The 18410-nt window shown below is 40.5% G+C and overlaps 1 protein-coding gene across 1 annotated transcript; it reads left to right on the top strand.

Moving 5' to 3' along the window:
- Positions 1-6055: 6055 nt before the first annotated feature.
- Positions 6056-17965, top strand: LOC131104197 (sodium- and chloride-dependent GABA transporter 2-like). Its single transcript, XM_058051129.1, has 15 exons — positions 6056-6269; positions 8357-8536; positions 8700-8834; positions 9632-9772; positions 9845-9935; positions 10011-10143; positions 10621-10755; positions 11140-11243; positions 12601-12725; positions 12938-13050; positions 13160-13297; positions 13442-13544; positions 14411-14511; positions 14855-15025; positions 15115-17965. The coding sequence occupies exons 1-15, from the start codon at positions 6206-6208 to the stop codon at positions 15262-15264; spliced, it is 1884 nt and encodes a 627-aa protein (XP_057907112.1). The 5' UTR covers positions 6056-6205; the 3' UTR covers positions 15265-17965.
- The last annotated feature ends 445 nt before the right edge of the window (positions 17966-18410 follow it).

The following is an 18410-nucleotide window of genomic DNA, read 5'->3' as shown; positions in this document are numbered from 1 at the left end:
TTGTCAATGCGGCATCTGGCTTGTCAATGTAGTTAGAAGGTTTTAAGTTAGAAGCCTATACCTAACAAGATGTTTGTAGAGCTGCTTGGCATTGCTAAGTTCAAAGATATTATTGAACCTTCAGTACCTTATTGATGAAGATGATTTGGAAATGTTTAATAAGTGCCAAAAATATATGGGGGGGCAAGGTTTATGGATGGAGGGACAAGTATTTACTAAACACCAGTGCACACACCCAACAGGCAGGTAAAAAAAAAACGATACACAAACAAAAACATAAGTAAACATATTACCATTACATTGCTGACTGGACTGACTCCAGGTCTCCAAGGTTCAAAAGACTCCACTGGATGCCTGCTTTTACTGTGGTTTGGGGGTGTAGCTATGATATATATATTTTTTTTTCTTCTTTTTTTTTGTAAACATGGCCTTAGCAGACCTGAAGAAATTCATTTGTTGAAGAGTACACAAGTACAAGTTAAACATACTGTCAAGTAGAGAAGAACACACAGTTTTCAATTATATTGTACCAGTTATTATAAGACGTCGGTGTAGAAAATCCAGCTTTAGTAAATCAGTAATTTGGGTGGATCACAAGTCATTTGGCAGTGAGTCTGTTTCAAATGATTAGACTGTTAATTATTTAGCCAGCTAGAAACACATCAAAACACAAGCCTTGTTAGCCTCCATCAGTAAAACATCAGATGTTTATATGTTTTTTTTTTGTCAGGGACACAACTGGAACTTATTTCCGCAGACTCAATGAAGATGCTAACATGTCCATCAGTGTTCTGCATGATTTTCCTCTTTGCATGCATTCAAACTGCCAGGAAGTGTGTTCACTTGCTTGTTTTCAAGCCCTGGGCACATTAAACAACAGCTTGAACAAATTGAGCCTACGAGGGGAGGCGGCGCCACGAGCATACACACAGCAGAAGCGTGTAGCCTTGTGAGGAGCAATGCAAGGTAATAGCAGGAGAGAAAAAGATGCTTGCAAAGACAAATGCCATGGGAATATTTCAGCTTCAAACTAAATGAGCAAGTTGAGCCTATCAAGACATTTGGCCAAATACAAATGAAACACCAGCAAAATGGTGTTTGCTCACAGAATTATGTTTTTTTTAATCGTCTGACGCAATTGCTCTGCATACTTTCCATCCTTTCTGCCCCTTCATCCACTGTCTTGTGCCAAATAGGTTCTGTATCACTGTCTATCTCCCACATTACAGATCTGTGACCCAATTTCAGACAAACTAGACATTATCATTTAGGGTTTCATTATTCAATTACATTTATTTCTACAATGAATGAGGCAAATGTCTAATGTTAGAACTATTAGTTTCTGGCCTTGTTCCACTTCTGTCTATTTGGCATTATCATGGCAAATGTTGCATTCCTGTGGACTGGAATGTCCAGACCTTCAAGTTACAAAAAGTGCATTAAAGCAGTAATTCAAATTCTTTATTGTCAACTTGCGGGACTGCTATACAATGATCTGACATCACATAGACATGCACAAATATATTATAAATATGGATGTCAATCCATAAAATATTTCATCATGATTAATCACATTTTGGCCATAATTAACTCACAATCACAGATTGAAATGTGTTTTTTTAGAAATGCCGCAATAGCGTAGTTTTGTCCCACTTAGTTTGATGATCCTTGAACGCACCTTTTAATTTTCTCCCACACAGTACAGATAGACTACTATACTGTATTTTTACCCTTTTTTTACCCTCATATTTAATCCCAAATGCTGATACTATGTCGGAATGCATAAAGGTAAGATTTAATTACCTTATTGAGCGCTAATGTACATATCTGTGGTACACAACCTCTTTGAAAGGCATGGCATGTATTGCCATGTATTTTTAATCAAGATCAAGGCTGAACAAAGATCAGGTTTGCTGTCAGTATTGCTCACAGCCAAATTGTTTTGTCACGAACAAAACAAAAATTAACTTATCGCAGTTCGTTTTATGTTTACATGACTTAAGAGGCGCAATAAAATCTTTTTCTCAGTCATTTTGTTGTCATAACCACTCCCCATGACTGACAACGGTTAGCTCCTCCTGTTCATCCAAACACCTGAGAGGTCATTGGCATCCTCAACTTTCTTTCAGGACAGCAGCTAACTTGTCACTTGAGTATTGTGTTCCAGGGTGTACTTTGGGTAGCTGTTATACTTTGTATGTAGTTCAGGACACATCTCAAAGCCATAGTAGGAAAAGAGCCTGGAAAATCCTGAATGTTTGAAGATTATCCTTTGTTTTTATGCTGAGCAAACTTCAGAAAGACAAGTGTCTACTTTCCACAGGTATGTCCACAGTCTCTATGAATTTTTTTTTTGTGATTGATATGTCAAAATGGCATACTTTCGCCAGTGGCAACTAGATACGAGCTGTCCTTTGTTTGTGAATTCATGGAAGCTATGTAAAATGATTTCACAAATGACACACACATATATATGTACATGTATACAGTGTGCTTTGCTGTACTGTTAAATAAATTACATGTTTAAAGTTGTTGCTTATTATGCATTATTTGCTGGTAGTGTCTTGTCTGTAGTTTCTTTAAGACGCCGTGAGTAAGAATGGTTGGTAGAATATTAACCCGCCCGCGATTTGGATGTGGGTGGTGATGTCATTATGAGCTCCGACAGACCATTTGGGTCAAAAGCAGGAAGTCCATAGAAACACTGCATAAAGATGTGCAGAATCTGGAAAATCTGCAAAGTTTTCTGTGTGTTATCGTGTGTAGCTGCTCTATAGCTATAACTATAATATAACCACTGGAACAGATTAATTGGATTTATATTATTTCTTACAGGAAAAAGCGATTCTGGGAGAATACTTTTAGGTTAGAGTTGGACCTTCTGGATGGGATTAATGACACTACACAAGATTCCACTGTATATATTTATTTTCATTCACCCTGACAGGAATGAGTGGTTCTCTGTGAGACTGAATGGCCACCCATTGAGGACCTTGTTCTATTAACTTTGAAGTCTCAAAAATGGCTAAACATTTAAAATAGCAAAATATCTTTGGGGTGTAACTCAATATTTTTCTCGAGATGGTCATAAAGTTGGACAAAAGTAGTTGTACAATTTCCTCTCTGACCACATAGGCATTCACAAATCCCCAGTAGGACAATGTGGCTTATTATTCAGTGTTCTGAGATAATCTCAGCCCTGCATGCGGTCCCTCTTGGTGCAAGCTCAGCCCTCAGGGCAAATGTATAGGAGCCGCCTTCATCAGTATCAAACCATGTAGACTCAACATCCACACCCATTCTCATTTGCAGTCTGCCATTTTCTTGATCTTAACTACAGAGTTCACATAGCCTATATAGAAGTATTATATATGGGATATATAATGCCTGCTGAATGGATGTTTGTCAAACTTATATCAGTACGTATTCATCAGTTCTCGTCCAAAGAAGTGTTTCATATTGGACTCGTTGCCTCGAGCTTCACATCACTGAACAACAGGAATCTTTTATGTATGTTTAGCCGGGATGGGCTTGTCTGGCTTTTCCTCAGAGATAATTTGTCTTTATCACATGTAAAAGCCGAATGACCAAGGGACCAGCAGGGTCGCTTTCTTATGAAAGGATTCAGACAAACTGGGTATCAATTAATCCATTTCATTAAAGTGCAACCTTGAAGGCTGAGTGGAAGTCATCAGCCACACAAACAGAGGTACGTAGGTTTTATACAACGAGTGGCAGACGCTTTATTGTATAACATTTATCGCGGAAATGATTGACTCAGCACAATATCTGCTTGTTTCTGTTAATGTGGCACTGCATGTAACCTTTGAACCTTTTCTTTCAGAGTATGTGACAGTATTTCACAGTATTATGTGAAAGTCAACCATTGACAAAAAATAGTAAAATGAGAATGGCGATAAGAGGCTACTATAATTAACAAAATATAACTCCAGTAATCCCTTGTTTATCATGGTTAATTGGTTCCAGACATGACTGTGATGTATTGAATCATCAAAGAAGGACTCACTATTTATAAATGTAATATTTTCATAATTACAGCCTAGAAAACCTGTTTAAGACTTTCTAAATATGGGGTTTTAAATGATTGGAGCCCTATAAACATGAACTAACACCCCTATATTTACCTTTACACTTGTAATACCCCATATAGCAGACACAATAAGAGTACATAAGCCAATTAAGACATAAATAAGACCGGTGCTTGTGTGTGTGTTGCTAAGAATGTGTTCCTGAGAGGAGCAGAGTGAGTGGCAGACAGGAAGTGATGTCCAGGATTCAGAAACCTGTGTTTTTATCAGCGATGATTGTGCCTGTTGTTGTGAGATCATTCAGATCATTCACACCTGCAATAAAACCGTCACTCCGGCGATCCAATCTGGTGATTACGTGTCACTAAACATAACAGTATCATTACGGACACTTAGTGACCAATGTGCAATACTATTCATGTTGTCTTTGAATGGATTGCCCATTTCAATTGTTAAACTTGTATTTTGACGCTTATGAAGATTAAATGTAACATAAACCACCTCGGTTTATGGCTTAAAGCAGGACAGGAAGCCCGCTGTGGTTCAGAACTAAAAACAAAACCAAAAGGGCCTGTAGAGAATCTCTCATTAAAAAAGTACAGGAAGGAGCGTCGGCAACAAATACCTGGTGCACCACAAGCCTCGGGGTATTTCTATACAGTGTGGCTGTTTAAAAAGCTCTTCAATAAATAACGGTTATGTGTTTCTCATAGATTTAAGAGGAAGTAGCTGGAACCACAGCGTCGTTTAGCTCTGGGCATGAAGAAGTTATATTGAATGCAATTATAAAGAAATATGTTGATGATCAACTAAGCCACTGATCTCTGACCTCTGATCTTTTTTAAGTGGGTGTTTTTTGTCAGGACATCTTTCAGCTGAATTGCAAAACAACACAAGGCCATGTGTGTTATTTTTGGCTTCATCACAGACATATTTAGTCTAAACTAAAGCGACGTTTATAGAGTTGTGTCTTGACTCTAGTAGTTGTTTATCCCCGTGCGTGAGTCAGTTTTATCCTCACAATGCCTGCCACTGTATGTCAATGACCCCTTTCCCTGGATACCAGACGGCAATTACAAGGACTATAAAGCGAGCAGAGGTTGTGTTTCGGTCTTTGCCTGGCCTGCGACACATGCTGTGACACCGCATTTACAAGAGCTACGCGTTTGTCAGCACAGAACAATGGCGACTGTATCGAAAGGCCCCTAACTTTGGGCTTTTATATGGCTCCCGGGGAAGTCTCATGGAGCGTCTGTACCCAGAGCACAGGCATATTTTAGGGACTGTCCAATTACTCTTGACCCTTGATCTTTTCAATTTCTCCAGAGAATGTCTGACACTAATGAGGGAGACTTTTTTTAAAAAAAGTACACTAAATCTATACAAAGAAACTCTATTCTCTCACAAACCACTCTACAGTAGTTGGGTTAATTTTGCTTGATATTCATTACGAAGTTGTATAATTGTTTTTTTAGTATTGCTATTGATAATCAATGTGTTCTTTGTGTTGTTTTTCAAGTGCTTTGTGCAGGTTTATGGTGGTGGACGGTTTTGAATAAAAGAGATTGTTTCTGTGATGTAACAGGATCATTTTAGGAGTACTTTCTCAAAGAGACTGATATACATATACATGTATAATGTACATAGATAATCATTTACAAATACAATATATATATATATAGTAGAAGGTAGATCTTTATGACTTATTAGGAGTTAAAAGTAGCTTTCAGGCTGAAATAATACAGCATAATAATACAGCATTGCCCTTAATATATATATTAAGGTATATTAAGGTATATATATGATATACTTTGATTTGAAAATATTGATGATGTGCTGACTTTAGGGAGATAGTGTATCATAAAGTGACCTACAGACATGCGCGCCCCTGGGAGCCAGGTCTCTGTGGGAGAGTGCAGGCGTCACTGGAACAAACCATTTGGTTGCTAGGAGTAGGGGGGGAGAGGCTGTGTACAGAGCTACAGGACGCACGCAGGTAGGCATAGTCATGTAGAATTGTCGGATATTTATTTATTTCAAACGAAGCACCACAGTAATGTTGCCCTATGAATTTATAATTAAACATTAATTAATGTAAAACCGATTAAATTAGCCATGACTCCATTTAGGCTTAATGTGTGTATTTGGTTTCGACAATGATGGTGGACTGTTACATGGGAACAAGCGTGACTATAATTGACTATCTTGGCTGCTGTGGCGGTAATTCAATGTTTGAGCTTGGTTTTATTTGCTAGTGAGTGCTAATATCAGGGTTATGCTATCAAATGTCCTTGTGGGTGGGAGAGAGCGGGGTGATAACTCGCAACATTTAGCCAAAAAGCTTCACCAATGAAGTTCTCCATCTGCTGAGGCTGTCAACAGTGCTAATAGCAAGTAGCACAACCCCTGTCATTTGGGTCTACTGTTTTAGGTTCCCTTCTCTGATAGACAAACGGAGAATTATATTTATATTATATTTCACTGTATTTTCACAATATTATATTTCACTGTAAATCAAAATAGATTTTTAGTAGATGCTGTTTTAGCTTGAACATTTCAATCATTACATAGCATAAAGTACACTAAGCTTGTTTAATAACCATGTTCCATCCTAAAGTATAATGCTTAACCCCTAGTTTACCCTGAAGGGACTGTCTGATGTGCAAAATAGTACTGTGTTTAGGTTTTGTTATCTATGACATTTGTAGTACAGAGGACAGAGCTGTTAGGTTCAAAGTGTGGCTTGGCGCACACAAATAATCAAGAAAAACAACTGAGGAAATTGAAAGATTAACAGTAATTTCCAAGAATACAGTTTTAATCTAATTATAAATATCATAAATTTATGAGAATATATATTTAAATATCGGTTTTCATGATCGGGAAAAAAATCTGATACCGATATCACACACAGTATATATAACTTCTAAGCACATCTAAGTATTTTGAGTAACAAAATATCAAAGTGCCTTCCTTTTTTTTTGAGGTATGCCTGTTCTAAATGATGTGACCACACTGCAAAAAGATGCTCAAGGCTAAACTACCCAACGCAGGCTCCACTGCACAGTATAGATAAAGGCCACACACCCACAGGGGGACCACGTTATAGATAAGCGGAGATGAGGTAGCCAAAGTCATGGTCAGGAATTAGTCATTCTTATCATTGACTTGTATATGTTGGGTTTTGACTTGACATGACATTCTAGCAAATGTTGACGGCTGAAGGAAGCTGGATGTACACTTGAGGTATGACAATACTTTTTTTTTTTTACAAACAAAACGTAATGCAGTTATGCCCCAGTTTTCATATGATTTTGTGATTTGTGTCAAAAATGTTTGCAAAAATTTTGCCTTGGTTTTCGTACAGATATACCTATACTGTACTCATGTTAATGAGATATTAGTGGCATGGAATGGGGTCAACTTTAAGGCTTCCATGTGAGAAGGGTTAAAGGCCACAGGTTTTAACAGTGTGATGTGAGTAGCTGGATTAAGGGATTTTGGGGTTACATTGATATCTTGCACAACTGACAACCAGTGTTGACCGAGGGTACTGCCGACTGATGATGATTTGGGGTTGTTGTTTTTGGCATGCAAGGTGTTGAAAACTTAATATTGTTCCCACCTAGATTTGCAAATACAATGGTGTGAAAACGTGTTTTGTTTTTCTGGTATGTTTTGGATCATTGTCCTACTGCAGAACCCAAGTTGGTTTCAGCTTGAGGTCACCAACAGATGGCCGGACATTCTCCTTCAGGACAGCAGAATTCATGGTTGCAGTTATCATAGCAATTCATCCAGGTCCTGAAGCCGCACAACAGCCCCAGACCATCACACTACCACCGCCATATTTTACTGTTGCTATGATATTGTTTTTCTGAAATCCAGCATTACTTATACACCAGATTTAATGGGGCACACACACCTTTCAAAAAGTTAAACTTTTGTCTATCTCACAAAAGTTGAACTTTCCCAACGGTCTTGGGGATCTTAAGACGTATTCTGGCAAAATTGAAACAAGCCTTAATGTTCTTTTTGTTTATCTCTGTGGTATAATCTCACAGAGCAGTAGGTGGACCAAGGCATTATTGTTGTTTTATATTTTGCAATTTGTCAAATTATGAGAGGAGCAGTCAAACATTCTGGTGTACACAGACGTCACACAGAAGCAGGAAGGGGAGTAGAAAAGACACAGACTTAAACCAAAATAATATAAAATGTTTCTTTGCACGCATCAAGGTTGGTCATTTCACTTGTATTATTTTGTCTCTTTCAAGGCTGAACGTTTGCGTTTCTGCCTGAAACAGTGATGACTGACAGCACGGTCCAACAAGGAGGTGCACTGAAGCAGACAATCGACAAAGGTGGCCTACATGCCAGGGGGCAGTGGGCAAGCAAGGCTGAGTTTCTTCTGGCCGTGGCGGGGCAGATCATTGGCCTGGGCAATGTGTGGAGGTTCCCCTACTTGTGCTACAAGAACGGAGGAGGTAAAGCATGAGGGAAAGCAGTGCAGGTGTGGCGCAACATAAATCAACTTTGTACCGAGTCTTTATTGCACCCATCTTTGTGCATCACTGTTATCTAATAATCACATCCTCCTTGTATGTCATTCATAGACGGCATTGAAAAGTACCTTGTTTCTCTGTCCAGGTGTGTTCTTTGTACCTTACCTTTTGTTCCTGGTGCTATGTGGCATCCCCCTGTTCCTCCTGGAGACTTCATTGGGCCAGTACACTAGCCTGGGAGGGGTCAGCGCCTGGAGAGCTGTGTGCCCATTGTTTGGAGGTACAAGTGTGTTGTACTATACTGTATATTTAAAGGTCATGTAATATCAAAAAATGAGTAAATAATGCTGTTACGGTAACAGTGAAAAGTCAGGAGTCAGTCAACACGCAAAACACGTTTTACTCTCGGCCAAAGATTTGCAAACTAACATTTTTCAAAGGCAAAAACATCCTTCAAGTATAAAAAGGCAATTCTTCGACTACAAACAACTGTCACGTGACAATGAGTCAAAATGAGCTTCTGGGCCCATTGAAAATTGCAGGAGCTCATTATTCAGTATAATATAACATAAATATAAACTCATCACACAGCAACTTAATACCCAAAATGTAGCTAGGAAATATAAGAGTCTGTTTAATTTATTCCACCCCCGGCCCTCCTCTAATTATGCCCACAACATTGTAGCAACATTCATGGGTCAGAAAAGTGGACAAAAAATAATAGGTCCCCATATGTCCCCATATTAGCATTACTAGCATGCTAACATGAGCATACTAGCATTTTCTGCGTTTCTTAAAAATGTTAGCATGCCAACATACTAACATTTTTAGCATTTTCAGAGGTAGGCATTTGTACAAACACTATTATGCTAGGTGTTAGCATTCTAATGTTAGCATTTTTCAAGTCATTCAAACCCTACCATTGTGTGTTTTCATGGTCAAGGAAACTGAAATAGGGCTTTATCAAATTTATTGGTATTTTTTGCACCCGGGTGTATGCTGACTAGCTAATGCATTGCCATTGCTCACCATGTGACAATAAAACCAGCCTGATCCATCATCTTTATCTGCCTGCAGGTCTCGGCTATGCCAGTCAGGTGATGATCCTGCATGGATGTGTGTACTACATTGTTATTCTGGCATGGGCTCTCTTCTACCTGTCGTACAGCTTTCATGCAGAGCTGCCCTGGTCGCACTGTAACAACTCGTGGAACACTGGTTGGTCAGCAGGAAACTTTAGATTAGTTAGGTAGAAGAGTTAAGCGCAGTAACATGGATTTCTCCTTCCAGAGGCCTGTTTCCTATTTGACTATCGCAACCAGACCAGCAATGTGAGCAGCCTGCCTGAGAATACCACTTCCCCTGTGACAGAATTTTGGGAGTGAGTGTATCCTCGATGATGTCATTGGTTGTATTTTTTATTTTAATTTTTGTAACAGTTGTGTGTTTGTTGTAGGAGAGAGGTGCTCCACCTGTCCAATAACCTAGACCAACTTGGTCCAATTAATTGGAAGCTTGCGGTGTGTCTCGCTGTTGTCTGGCTCATCTGTTACTTCTGTGTGTGGAAGGGTGTCAAATCCACAGGAAAGGTGAATCAGATAACCACCAATAATAATAAATTGAGTAGAAATAAAGCTTGCATATGCTTTACAGTAGTCAGTATCAGACCTCTATAGCAGTGTACAGCAGAATTGACACAACACAAGTATGAAACAAGGTTAGTTTTTGCTTGCTCTTGTCAAGCATGGTGGTGGTAGAGTAATGGTCTGGGGCTGCATTATGAAGCAATGGTGCTCACCCAAAATATTGGACTTTGGACATCTATGTTGCCACTTATTGATTATTTCCAGAGGACTCTGATTGTATATGATTGCATATGATTGTAGTCTGACTACTCAAAGTTATATCCAAGTTTTGTGTCTGTTGTTTTACCCCTTTGGAAGATATAATAAACTGGTTGCTGAAATGTAAGGGATGTGTATGTGAAATACTGTGTTTGTAGGATCCCACCATCCTGCTTTTACTTCTCATTCTTTGTGCCTCCCTGAATACTGTTTACTTTCTAGGTGGTGTACCTCACAGCCACCTTTCCATATGTGATGCTGTTTGTGCTTCTGGTACGGGGTGCCACCCTCCCTGGAGCAGCTCAGGGCATCATCTACTACCTCAAACCCAACCACACTCGCTTGGCAGACCCAGAGGTACAAAAACAGACTTTATGTTTTGTATCACTTTTGCAGTCAGTGGAAGTCAGGTATTGTCTTATATTACAGAATGGACACCAAGCATCACCGCAGCAGGGCAGTTGTACTAACAAAAGTAACAAAGTATAGTGGAAGACACACTTCTGGGGACTTTGTTTGGATTTGTAAATTTTTTAGATACGGAATAATTGAGTTAAATGTTTTTCTGAATTTTTGTACTAGCAGCCAGTTTATATTATTTACATTTGTCGTGCGCAACCTCTGACAAAGCAAGTCTAATGGTTGCCAGCTGGTGCAGCCGTGCAAACACTCCCCATGTTGGATATTCTTTAACAGCTGCTAACATGTACCTTTTTCTTTTATTTTCTCGTCCCTCTCTAGGTATGGATGGATGCAGGTACCCAGATATTTTTCTCTTATGGAATCTGTTTGGGGAGTCTCACAGCGCTTGGCAGTTACAACAAATACAACAATGATTGTTATAAGTGAGACACTTTATCATACAGTCCTATACATAGTGTACGGTATATACAGTGGTGTGAAAAAGTGTATGCTCCTTCCTGATTAAATGTTTCACATCATGAAAATAATAAACGCCAGTCAGTAGTGACAACACAACTGAACATAAAATGCATTTTTTCAATGAAACTTTTTATTTTTAAGGGAGAAACAAATCCTAACCTGAATGGCCCTGTGTGAAAACGTGATTGCCCCCCAAACCTAACAACTGGTTTGGCCACCCTTAGCAACAGCAACTGCAATCAAGCTCTGGAGGAATTTTGGCCTACTCATCTTAGCAGAATTGTTATAATTCAGCCACAATGGAGGGTTTTCCAGCAGCTGAAGCAGCAAAACAGACCCAGACCATCACACTACCACCACCATATTTTACTGTGGATATGATGTTCTTTTTCTGAAATGCAGCATTACATTTACGCCGGATGTAATGGGATGCGCACCTTGTAAAAGGTTCAGAGTTTTTCTCATCAGACTACAGAGCTTTTTCCCAAAGGTCATGGGGGTCGTCAAGATTTTTCTGGGAAAATTGAGGCAAGTGTTAATATTCTTTTTGTTCAGTGGTGGTTTTCATCTTGGAAATCTGCCATACATGCCGTTTTTGCCTAGTGTCTTTCTTATGGTGGAGTCATAAACACTGACCTTAACTGAGGCCTGCAGGTCTTTGGATGTTGCTGTGGGGTCTTTTGTGACCTCTTGCATGAGTCGTTGCTGAACTCTTGGTTTAATTTTGGTTGGCTGGCCACTCCACTGTCCCTTTTTGGCCACTTGTGGACAATGACTCTCACTTGGTAACCTTTTCCAAAGTTTCACTGCATTTTGTCTTCAGTTGTGTTGTCATTGACTAATATTGACATTTGTTTGATGATGAAACATTTGCGTGTGGCAAACATGCAAAAACAAAATCAGCGAGGGGGCAAACACTTTTCTCACACCACCGTATGTACAGTATATAGAATTACATTTAGCCACACAAGTTTCAGTTCAAGTAAGACTTAGACTTTGGGGGCTGACCTTCCTCTATGAAATGGTAGAAGTGGCTGCTCGGATGGCTTCCAGAAGGAATGATTGGAATTGCCCAAAAAAACACAATCTGACACAGCCACACCTTTAAAGAAAAGCCTCCGCAGCCACGTTTTCCCACACTCAACATGAGTTGTGCCGGGAAATAGCAAAGTACTTAACTGTTGGCTTCTTTTTAAAGGAAAGCAACAATGCAAGCCCATCAATTAATTCCATATTGTTCCAGCTACACTTACTGTTTGTATATTCTTAGTACTCGGACTATGTTGCCATCCCAAATCATTTTACTTTGTGTGTGTGCAGGGACTCTTTCCTTCTGTGCCTCTTGAACAGTAGCACCAGTTTCCTGGCAGGGTTTGCCATCTTCTCAGTGCTGGGCTTCATGGCAAAAGAACAAGGCGTGGATATCGCCACTGTGGCTCAATCAGGTAAAACCACACTATTCAGTTACTCTGGTTTTGTATGGTACGTGACCATACAGTTATGTACACAAAACAGTCCAGGTGTGATTACAACCATTTCCAACCATTGAATGCAGAACTTTGTGAACATTGGGATACATTGTAGTTGTCTATGACCACACACGTTTACATGCATATTTATTTCAATGTTAGATATTTGTGGTTGTGTGTCCTCACAGGTCCTGGCCTTGCCTTTATCGCCTTCCCCAGAGCTGTAGCAATGATGCCTCTTCCGCAACTCTGGGCTGTCTGCTTCTTCCTCATGATCATCATGCTGGGACTGGACACACAAGTGGGTCTGACACACACACACACACACACACACGCACATACCGGGTAACTTTCCATGTCCCTGTGTAACCAAAAATCATGTGCGGACATGTCTCCTCACTGCGGTCCAGTTTGTAAGTCTGGAGGCGTTGATGACATCGGTGACCGACTTGTACCCCCATCTGATCAGACGTGGACACCGGCGAGAGCTGCTGCTGCTGTTTGTCTGCATCGTCTGCTTCCTGATTGGACTGGTCATGGTCACGCCGGTAAGATGCACGCTGCATAGATTTGTTGATCATCTAACCAGTACTTTTGGAGTTTATCATGTTGAATAGTCAACCATATTTTGTGTGTGTGTGTGTGTGTGTGTGTGTGTGTGTGTGTGCGCACATGTCCGCCCGGCAATGCAGGGTGGTCTGTATGTGTTCCAGATATATGATCAGTTCTCCTGCAGTGGAGCCAGCCTGCTGCTTCTCTCCATCTTCCAGTCTATTGCAATTGGCTGGGTTTATGGTAAGCATCCCAGGCTTCTTTCTCTCCTGCCCTTTTTTTCCACCTCATCCTCATGTTTAAATAGGAGAAAGCATCCTTGCATCACATATAAGTACAGGTCTTTGCAAATGAAACAGAAAATCTAATATAGGGAGCAAAATGACGTAAAAATAGTTTTTGTGATTAAATTAGTCACACATTCAAGCTTTCCACTTCCTTCTTCCATGTGCATTCCACTCGGAGTCAGTAGACCGAACACGGCTGCAGCTACTCCCTGTTGCAAGGAGACTGGCTCAAAGCCAGGCCCTTTTCTGTCTCCTCTTTGCTCTCAATCTGTCCCTGGACCGCCCTAGCCTCTCAGTCTGGTGGCCCCAGGGAGCCACAATTCCTGCCCGACCTGGGGTCACTGGTTTTTTTTCTTTATAAAAATAGATTCAGACACAAATGGTACAACAACATTGATCTTGTCATTTGGGCTCAGAAAAGTAGTAAAAGAGAAGTCCCCTTCCAGGTGATAATGATTAAGAGGTCGGTGTGAGTGTGTGGTGGTGCCACTGAAAAACAAAGGAGCCGGTTTTTATGGCTGTCCCAGCAATCAGCGAACTAAGGAGGGGTTTTGAAGAGGGGACTGCAGCGAATACTGCCCTTCACTTTTTGATATTTATTGGCTATTTAAGCCTATGGAAAGAAACACTTGCAGGTAACTTGTCAGGTAAATCAGAGCTTGCGTGAGCATGGCCGCTTTTGTAAAATTATGATAACTCGTTAAAGAAAAATATACAGTATGTCCTATGTATGTGTGACTTTTTCCTCTCATTATGGTGGTAAAAAATATTCTGAATCATTTTAGCTAACCACAACCACTCCTTCTTTCTTTTTGCCCAAAGGTGCTGACAGCTTCAGTTCCAACATCAAGGACATGACAGGCCACAACCCCCTGCTTCTCTTCAAGCTGTGCTGGAAATACCTGACGCCAACCGTGTGCACTGTGAGTGACCTGTTATTAATTATACATACGTATACAGTACAAGGGAACCTCGATCGTGGTCATCAGTCCATTCCAAAACCAAAACACACAAGAAATAATGCAACTCCAGATTTGGCAATTGCAACTTTTTTACACTTTTTTGACTCAGAAATACGCAGCAAACCTGAGATGCTTTCTTTGGGCACTGTTTGGCCATAGGAAAAGCAAGGCATAATTTTATCAACAATTTTTGACAGAAACAAATCCCACAAAAACCATGGCCTAAATAAAAAAAGGTTTGACTGTATTTAATATATGGAATTGCCATGTGTATTTATGAAATTGGCCTTCCTGTCACCTGTAGGCGACCTTCCTGTTCTCTCTGGTCTGTTGGTCTCCACTGAGCTTCGCGAACGGCCTTGTTGCTCCAGGTTGGGCAACGGCGCTAGGCTGGCTCCTCACACTCTCCTCCGTGTCTCTGCTCCCCATCTGGGCCGTCTACGCTCTCGCCGTGACGCCCGGCACACTCGCGCAGGTTCTTTATTGTGCTACTTGACCGCGATGATTCACACTTTTTCATCTCATGTTCAACTTTACGTATGTGTGTCCTTTGCACCTCCACAGCGCTTTCAGCATCTGTGCAACCCCACCATGACCTCACCACAGGCGTTCCACAACTTCTCCAACATCTCAACCGCCTACAGCCCTGCAATGCAGCTCACCGAAAAGCCAAAGGACGCAATCAGCGACATCACCCAGGACATCGTGGCTTAGTGGCGTTCCAGGATGAACATGCAGGTGTGATGAAAGAGGCGGTTGGCTCGCGTCCACCAAGCAGTACAGTTAGCTTCCATTTGGAATTGTACAATCACAATTGTTTGATCGTCATGATGCGTTCACTTAGGGTACCAACATACTTGATGGTACAGTCATGCGCTGTCTGTTAATTATACCACATACAATGTGGGGAAACAACAAAAGTATCCATTTCATAAAATTGGGGATGCTCCGATCAGAGTTTTATGTTGCCATGAGTTAGATAACCGATACTGATCACTTGGATTAACTACAATTTATTTATAATGAGTGCTATTGGCCGTGTGCATGATATGGGACATGATATGAGTTGGGAAAATTGCAAGTCAGGGCCCCCCAAAATATAGGTAATTGTTGAAATAATAAAATTAAAACAATAAGTTATTTTTATTTATTAATTTTTTGTTTTGTTTGTCTCATGGGGCCCAGAAATCCTGCCTGCACCACCACTGTTGAATATTTGATCTGGAAAAAGCAACCATAATATCACTCTAATATTGACAAAAACATCACTCGTGAAACTTTGGGAGAAGGATGAGACGGGGCTTCTAATGTGAGAATACATTTTGTGATGGAGCACTTCATGACGGGGCTTCCAGGTAGCGCATAGCTGGGCTCCAAGTGAGAGAGCAGTTGGGGGAAACCGGTGTTGACTTCCGAAAAAGGCTATTTTGCTCATTTTTCAGCCCTTTGTATTGTTGTGGGCTCCTATAGCGCAGCTACACACGATAACCAGCGCAGAAAGCTTTCCAGTTCTTCCAGAATCTGCACCTATTCAGCTGGATTTCTTTGGATTTTGTGGTTCCCGTGAAAACGGTCTGTTTTTAATGTTTTCCACCCAGTGCCCGCCTCCAGGCCCGCCCACTCTACTGTGGTTGGTCACAATGTGCCTTTCCCGTATGAGCCATTGCTAGCAACGTATAAGGAGGTCCAATCCTTTGTGACATCACAAATGGGCAGTTTTATCATGCTTTTGAAAACGAGCGTTTTGAGCCATCTTTCAGGTCTCAATGCCCTCATTATCTGAAACTTTGGCATCGTTTAACATGAAAATACATCATTCTAACTACATTTATAGGCCATAAAAATGAAAACAGCATAATCGGTCCCCTTTAAGTCTGGTGCATTCAGTCATTTTCATTATTTCTTTAGCCTTCTGACTGTCACGAGCATACAGGCGAGGATTGACTTCTGGTGCAATTGATCGGAGCATCCCTACAAGAAATACATGGGATTACAATGGAGAGGCCATTTAAAGTGTGTCAGGATATTGTCAACACGTACTGCTGTACCGTGTGTTGTGTTGTTCTGCTGTACAGAACCAGACGGAGTAATCACCATGCCGCTTAGTGTTGTGTTGTTCTGCTGTACAGAACCAGACGGAGTAATCACCATGCCGCTTACCACAACCAGACCAGGTTTTTCCAGGGTGAGTTGGTGGAAACTTGGCTGAAGACTTTGCACAAAGGTCCCTGATGATTAAGGGATGTAAGATCACCTCTATGTATACCTCTATATGATTGAAAAAAATAGACCAATAAAATATGATTATATATTTATAGAAAATGTGAAGATATGCGTAAATGTATTAGTTATGTGGCTTATTTTTTGTACAACTTGAGGCGTGAAGAATGTCATTACACTGCCAACAAATGAATGTGCCGTTACTGCTTCCTTCTGTGAGGTCACTGCATTATCCTCAAGGTCAGAAGGGAAAACCTTGATTTGGGACTCCATTACAGCTTTAAGTGCCCAACCACCCTGTGAGCAGCTAACACTCCTTTCCGTGTAATTTCATTGAAGACACAGGATAGATAGGACAGTTAATGACTTCATCAAACCGTTCTTTTGGGCTCAGCATGTCAGCCAGCATTTTTACCTCTGAGAAACCTAACTTATGTTGTCCTCTTTGACACCATGCAACGTGCTTTGTAATTTGATTTAGCGGTAGTTCAACTTTTTTCCTACACAGGGTGCTTTACATGCCTTACACAGAACAAATTGAGCGTATGCAAGTTTTTTTTGCCAATGTATCAAGTGCTTCATTTATCAATATCTTTTTTTTAGTTACTGTTGTAAATGCACAAGTTCCTATATGCAGTTTCTGCAAAGGTTAGAGACGTTTGCCTTGTTACCAAATAAGTTTGTTTTTAGATATCAAGCACAAAAGCCAACCATCAATATAGCTGAATCAATATCTGAAATAGTGCAGAAGTAGTGGATCCCGAACAAAAAACACTCCATTTTCACTTTTTGTCATCTCATTTTTTGCTGTATTTCAAAAAAAGGTTCTTCAACTCAATTGTTCTTCTGCAGTATACTGCTGTTTTCTTGTACTTTTGACACTGCTCAATTGCTGCTTCAACAAGTATGTTAAAATCGCCTTGACATTGCAGTACTCTGTGACTTGAAATGTCAGAATGTGAAAGGTTCATGTGAATCTCGATGAACAGGTCATTTTTCTTGAGCCATTGTGATTAAGACCAACACGGTGACATTTTACAACCCAAATCAGGGTGAGGTTTTTTGTAATGATTTCTATCGAGTCATGTTCGTGTGTGTCTGAACATACTTTTAGTTGGTGTATTTTCTTTGTTCTGATCTTATAACGGGCCTCTTTTTCAGTTTGTATCATCAACTTTTTAAATAAATATATACAGTGTGGACAGAAGGTGTGCTGTGCTGTGTTCCCTATTGAAGAATAGTATATTATATAACATATTAACGGCAATATGGTTTTGATTTTATTCTTGTAAAATTACTTATTTCTGATAGAAATCTGAAGGAACTACCATTACTAAAAGTGGGGCCGTGAATGCTGAATCGTGGCTCGGTCATTAGCAGGGATGCCCCAGGAATTCTCTTCCTTGCCAGATGCCCGAGCCACCTCTTCTGGTTCCTATCAATGCTGAGGTTCTCCTCCGAGATTAAGGTTCTCACCTTATCTCCAAGAGAGAGCCCAGCCACCCTACAGAGAAAACTGTTTTTGGCCGCTTGTACCCGCCATCTTGTCCTTTTGGTCACTACCCAAAGCTCATGGTCATAGGTGGTAGGAACACAGATCGACCGGTAAATTGAGAGCTTTGCCTTTGGGTTCCATCTTC

Source organism: Doryrhamphus excisus, chromosome 16 (assembly GCF_030265055.1).
Source record: "Doryrhamphus excisus isolate RoL2022-K1 chromosome 16, RoL_Dexc_1.0, whole genome shotgun sequence".
Taxonomy (NCBI): Eukaryota; Metazoa; Chordata; class Actinopteri; order Syngnathiformes; family Syngnathidae; genus Doryrhamphus; species Doryrhamphus excisus.
The sequence above is the reverse complement of the archived record's forward strand: the minus strand, read 5'-3'. Positions and strand labels throughout refer to the sequence as shown.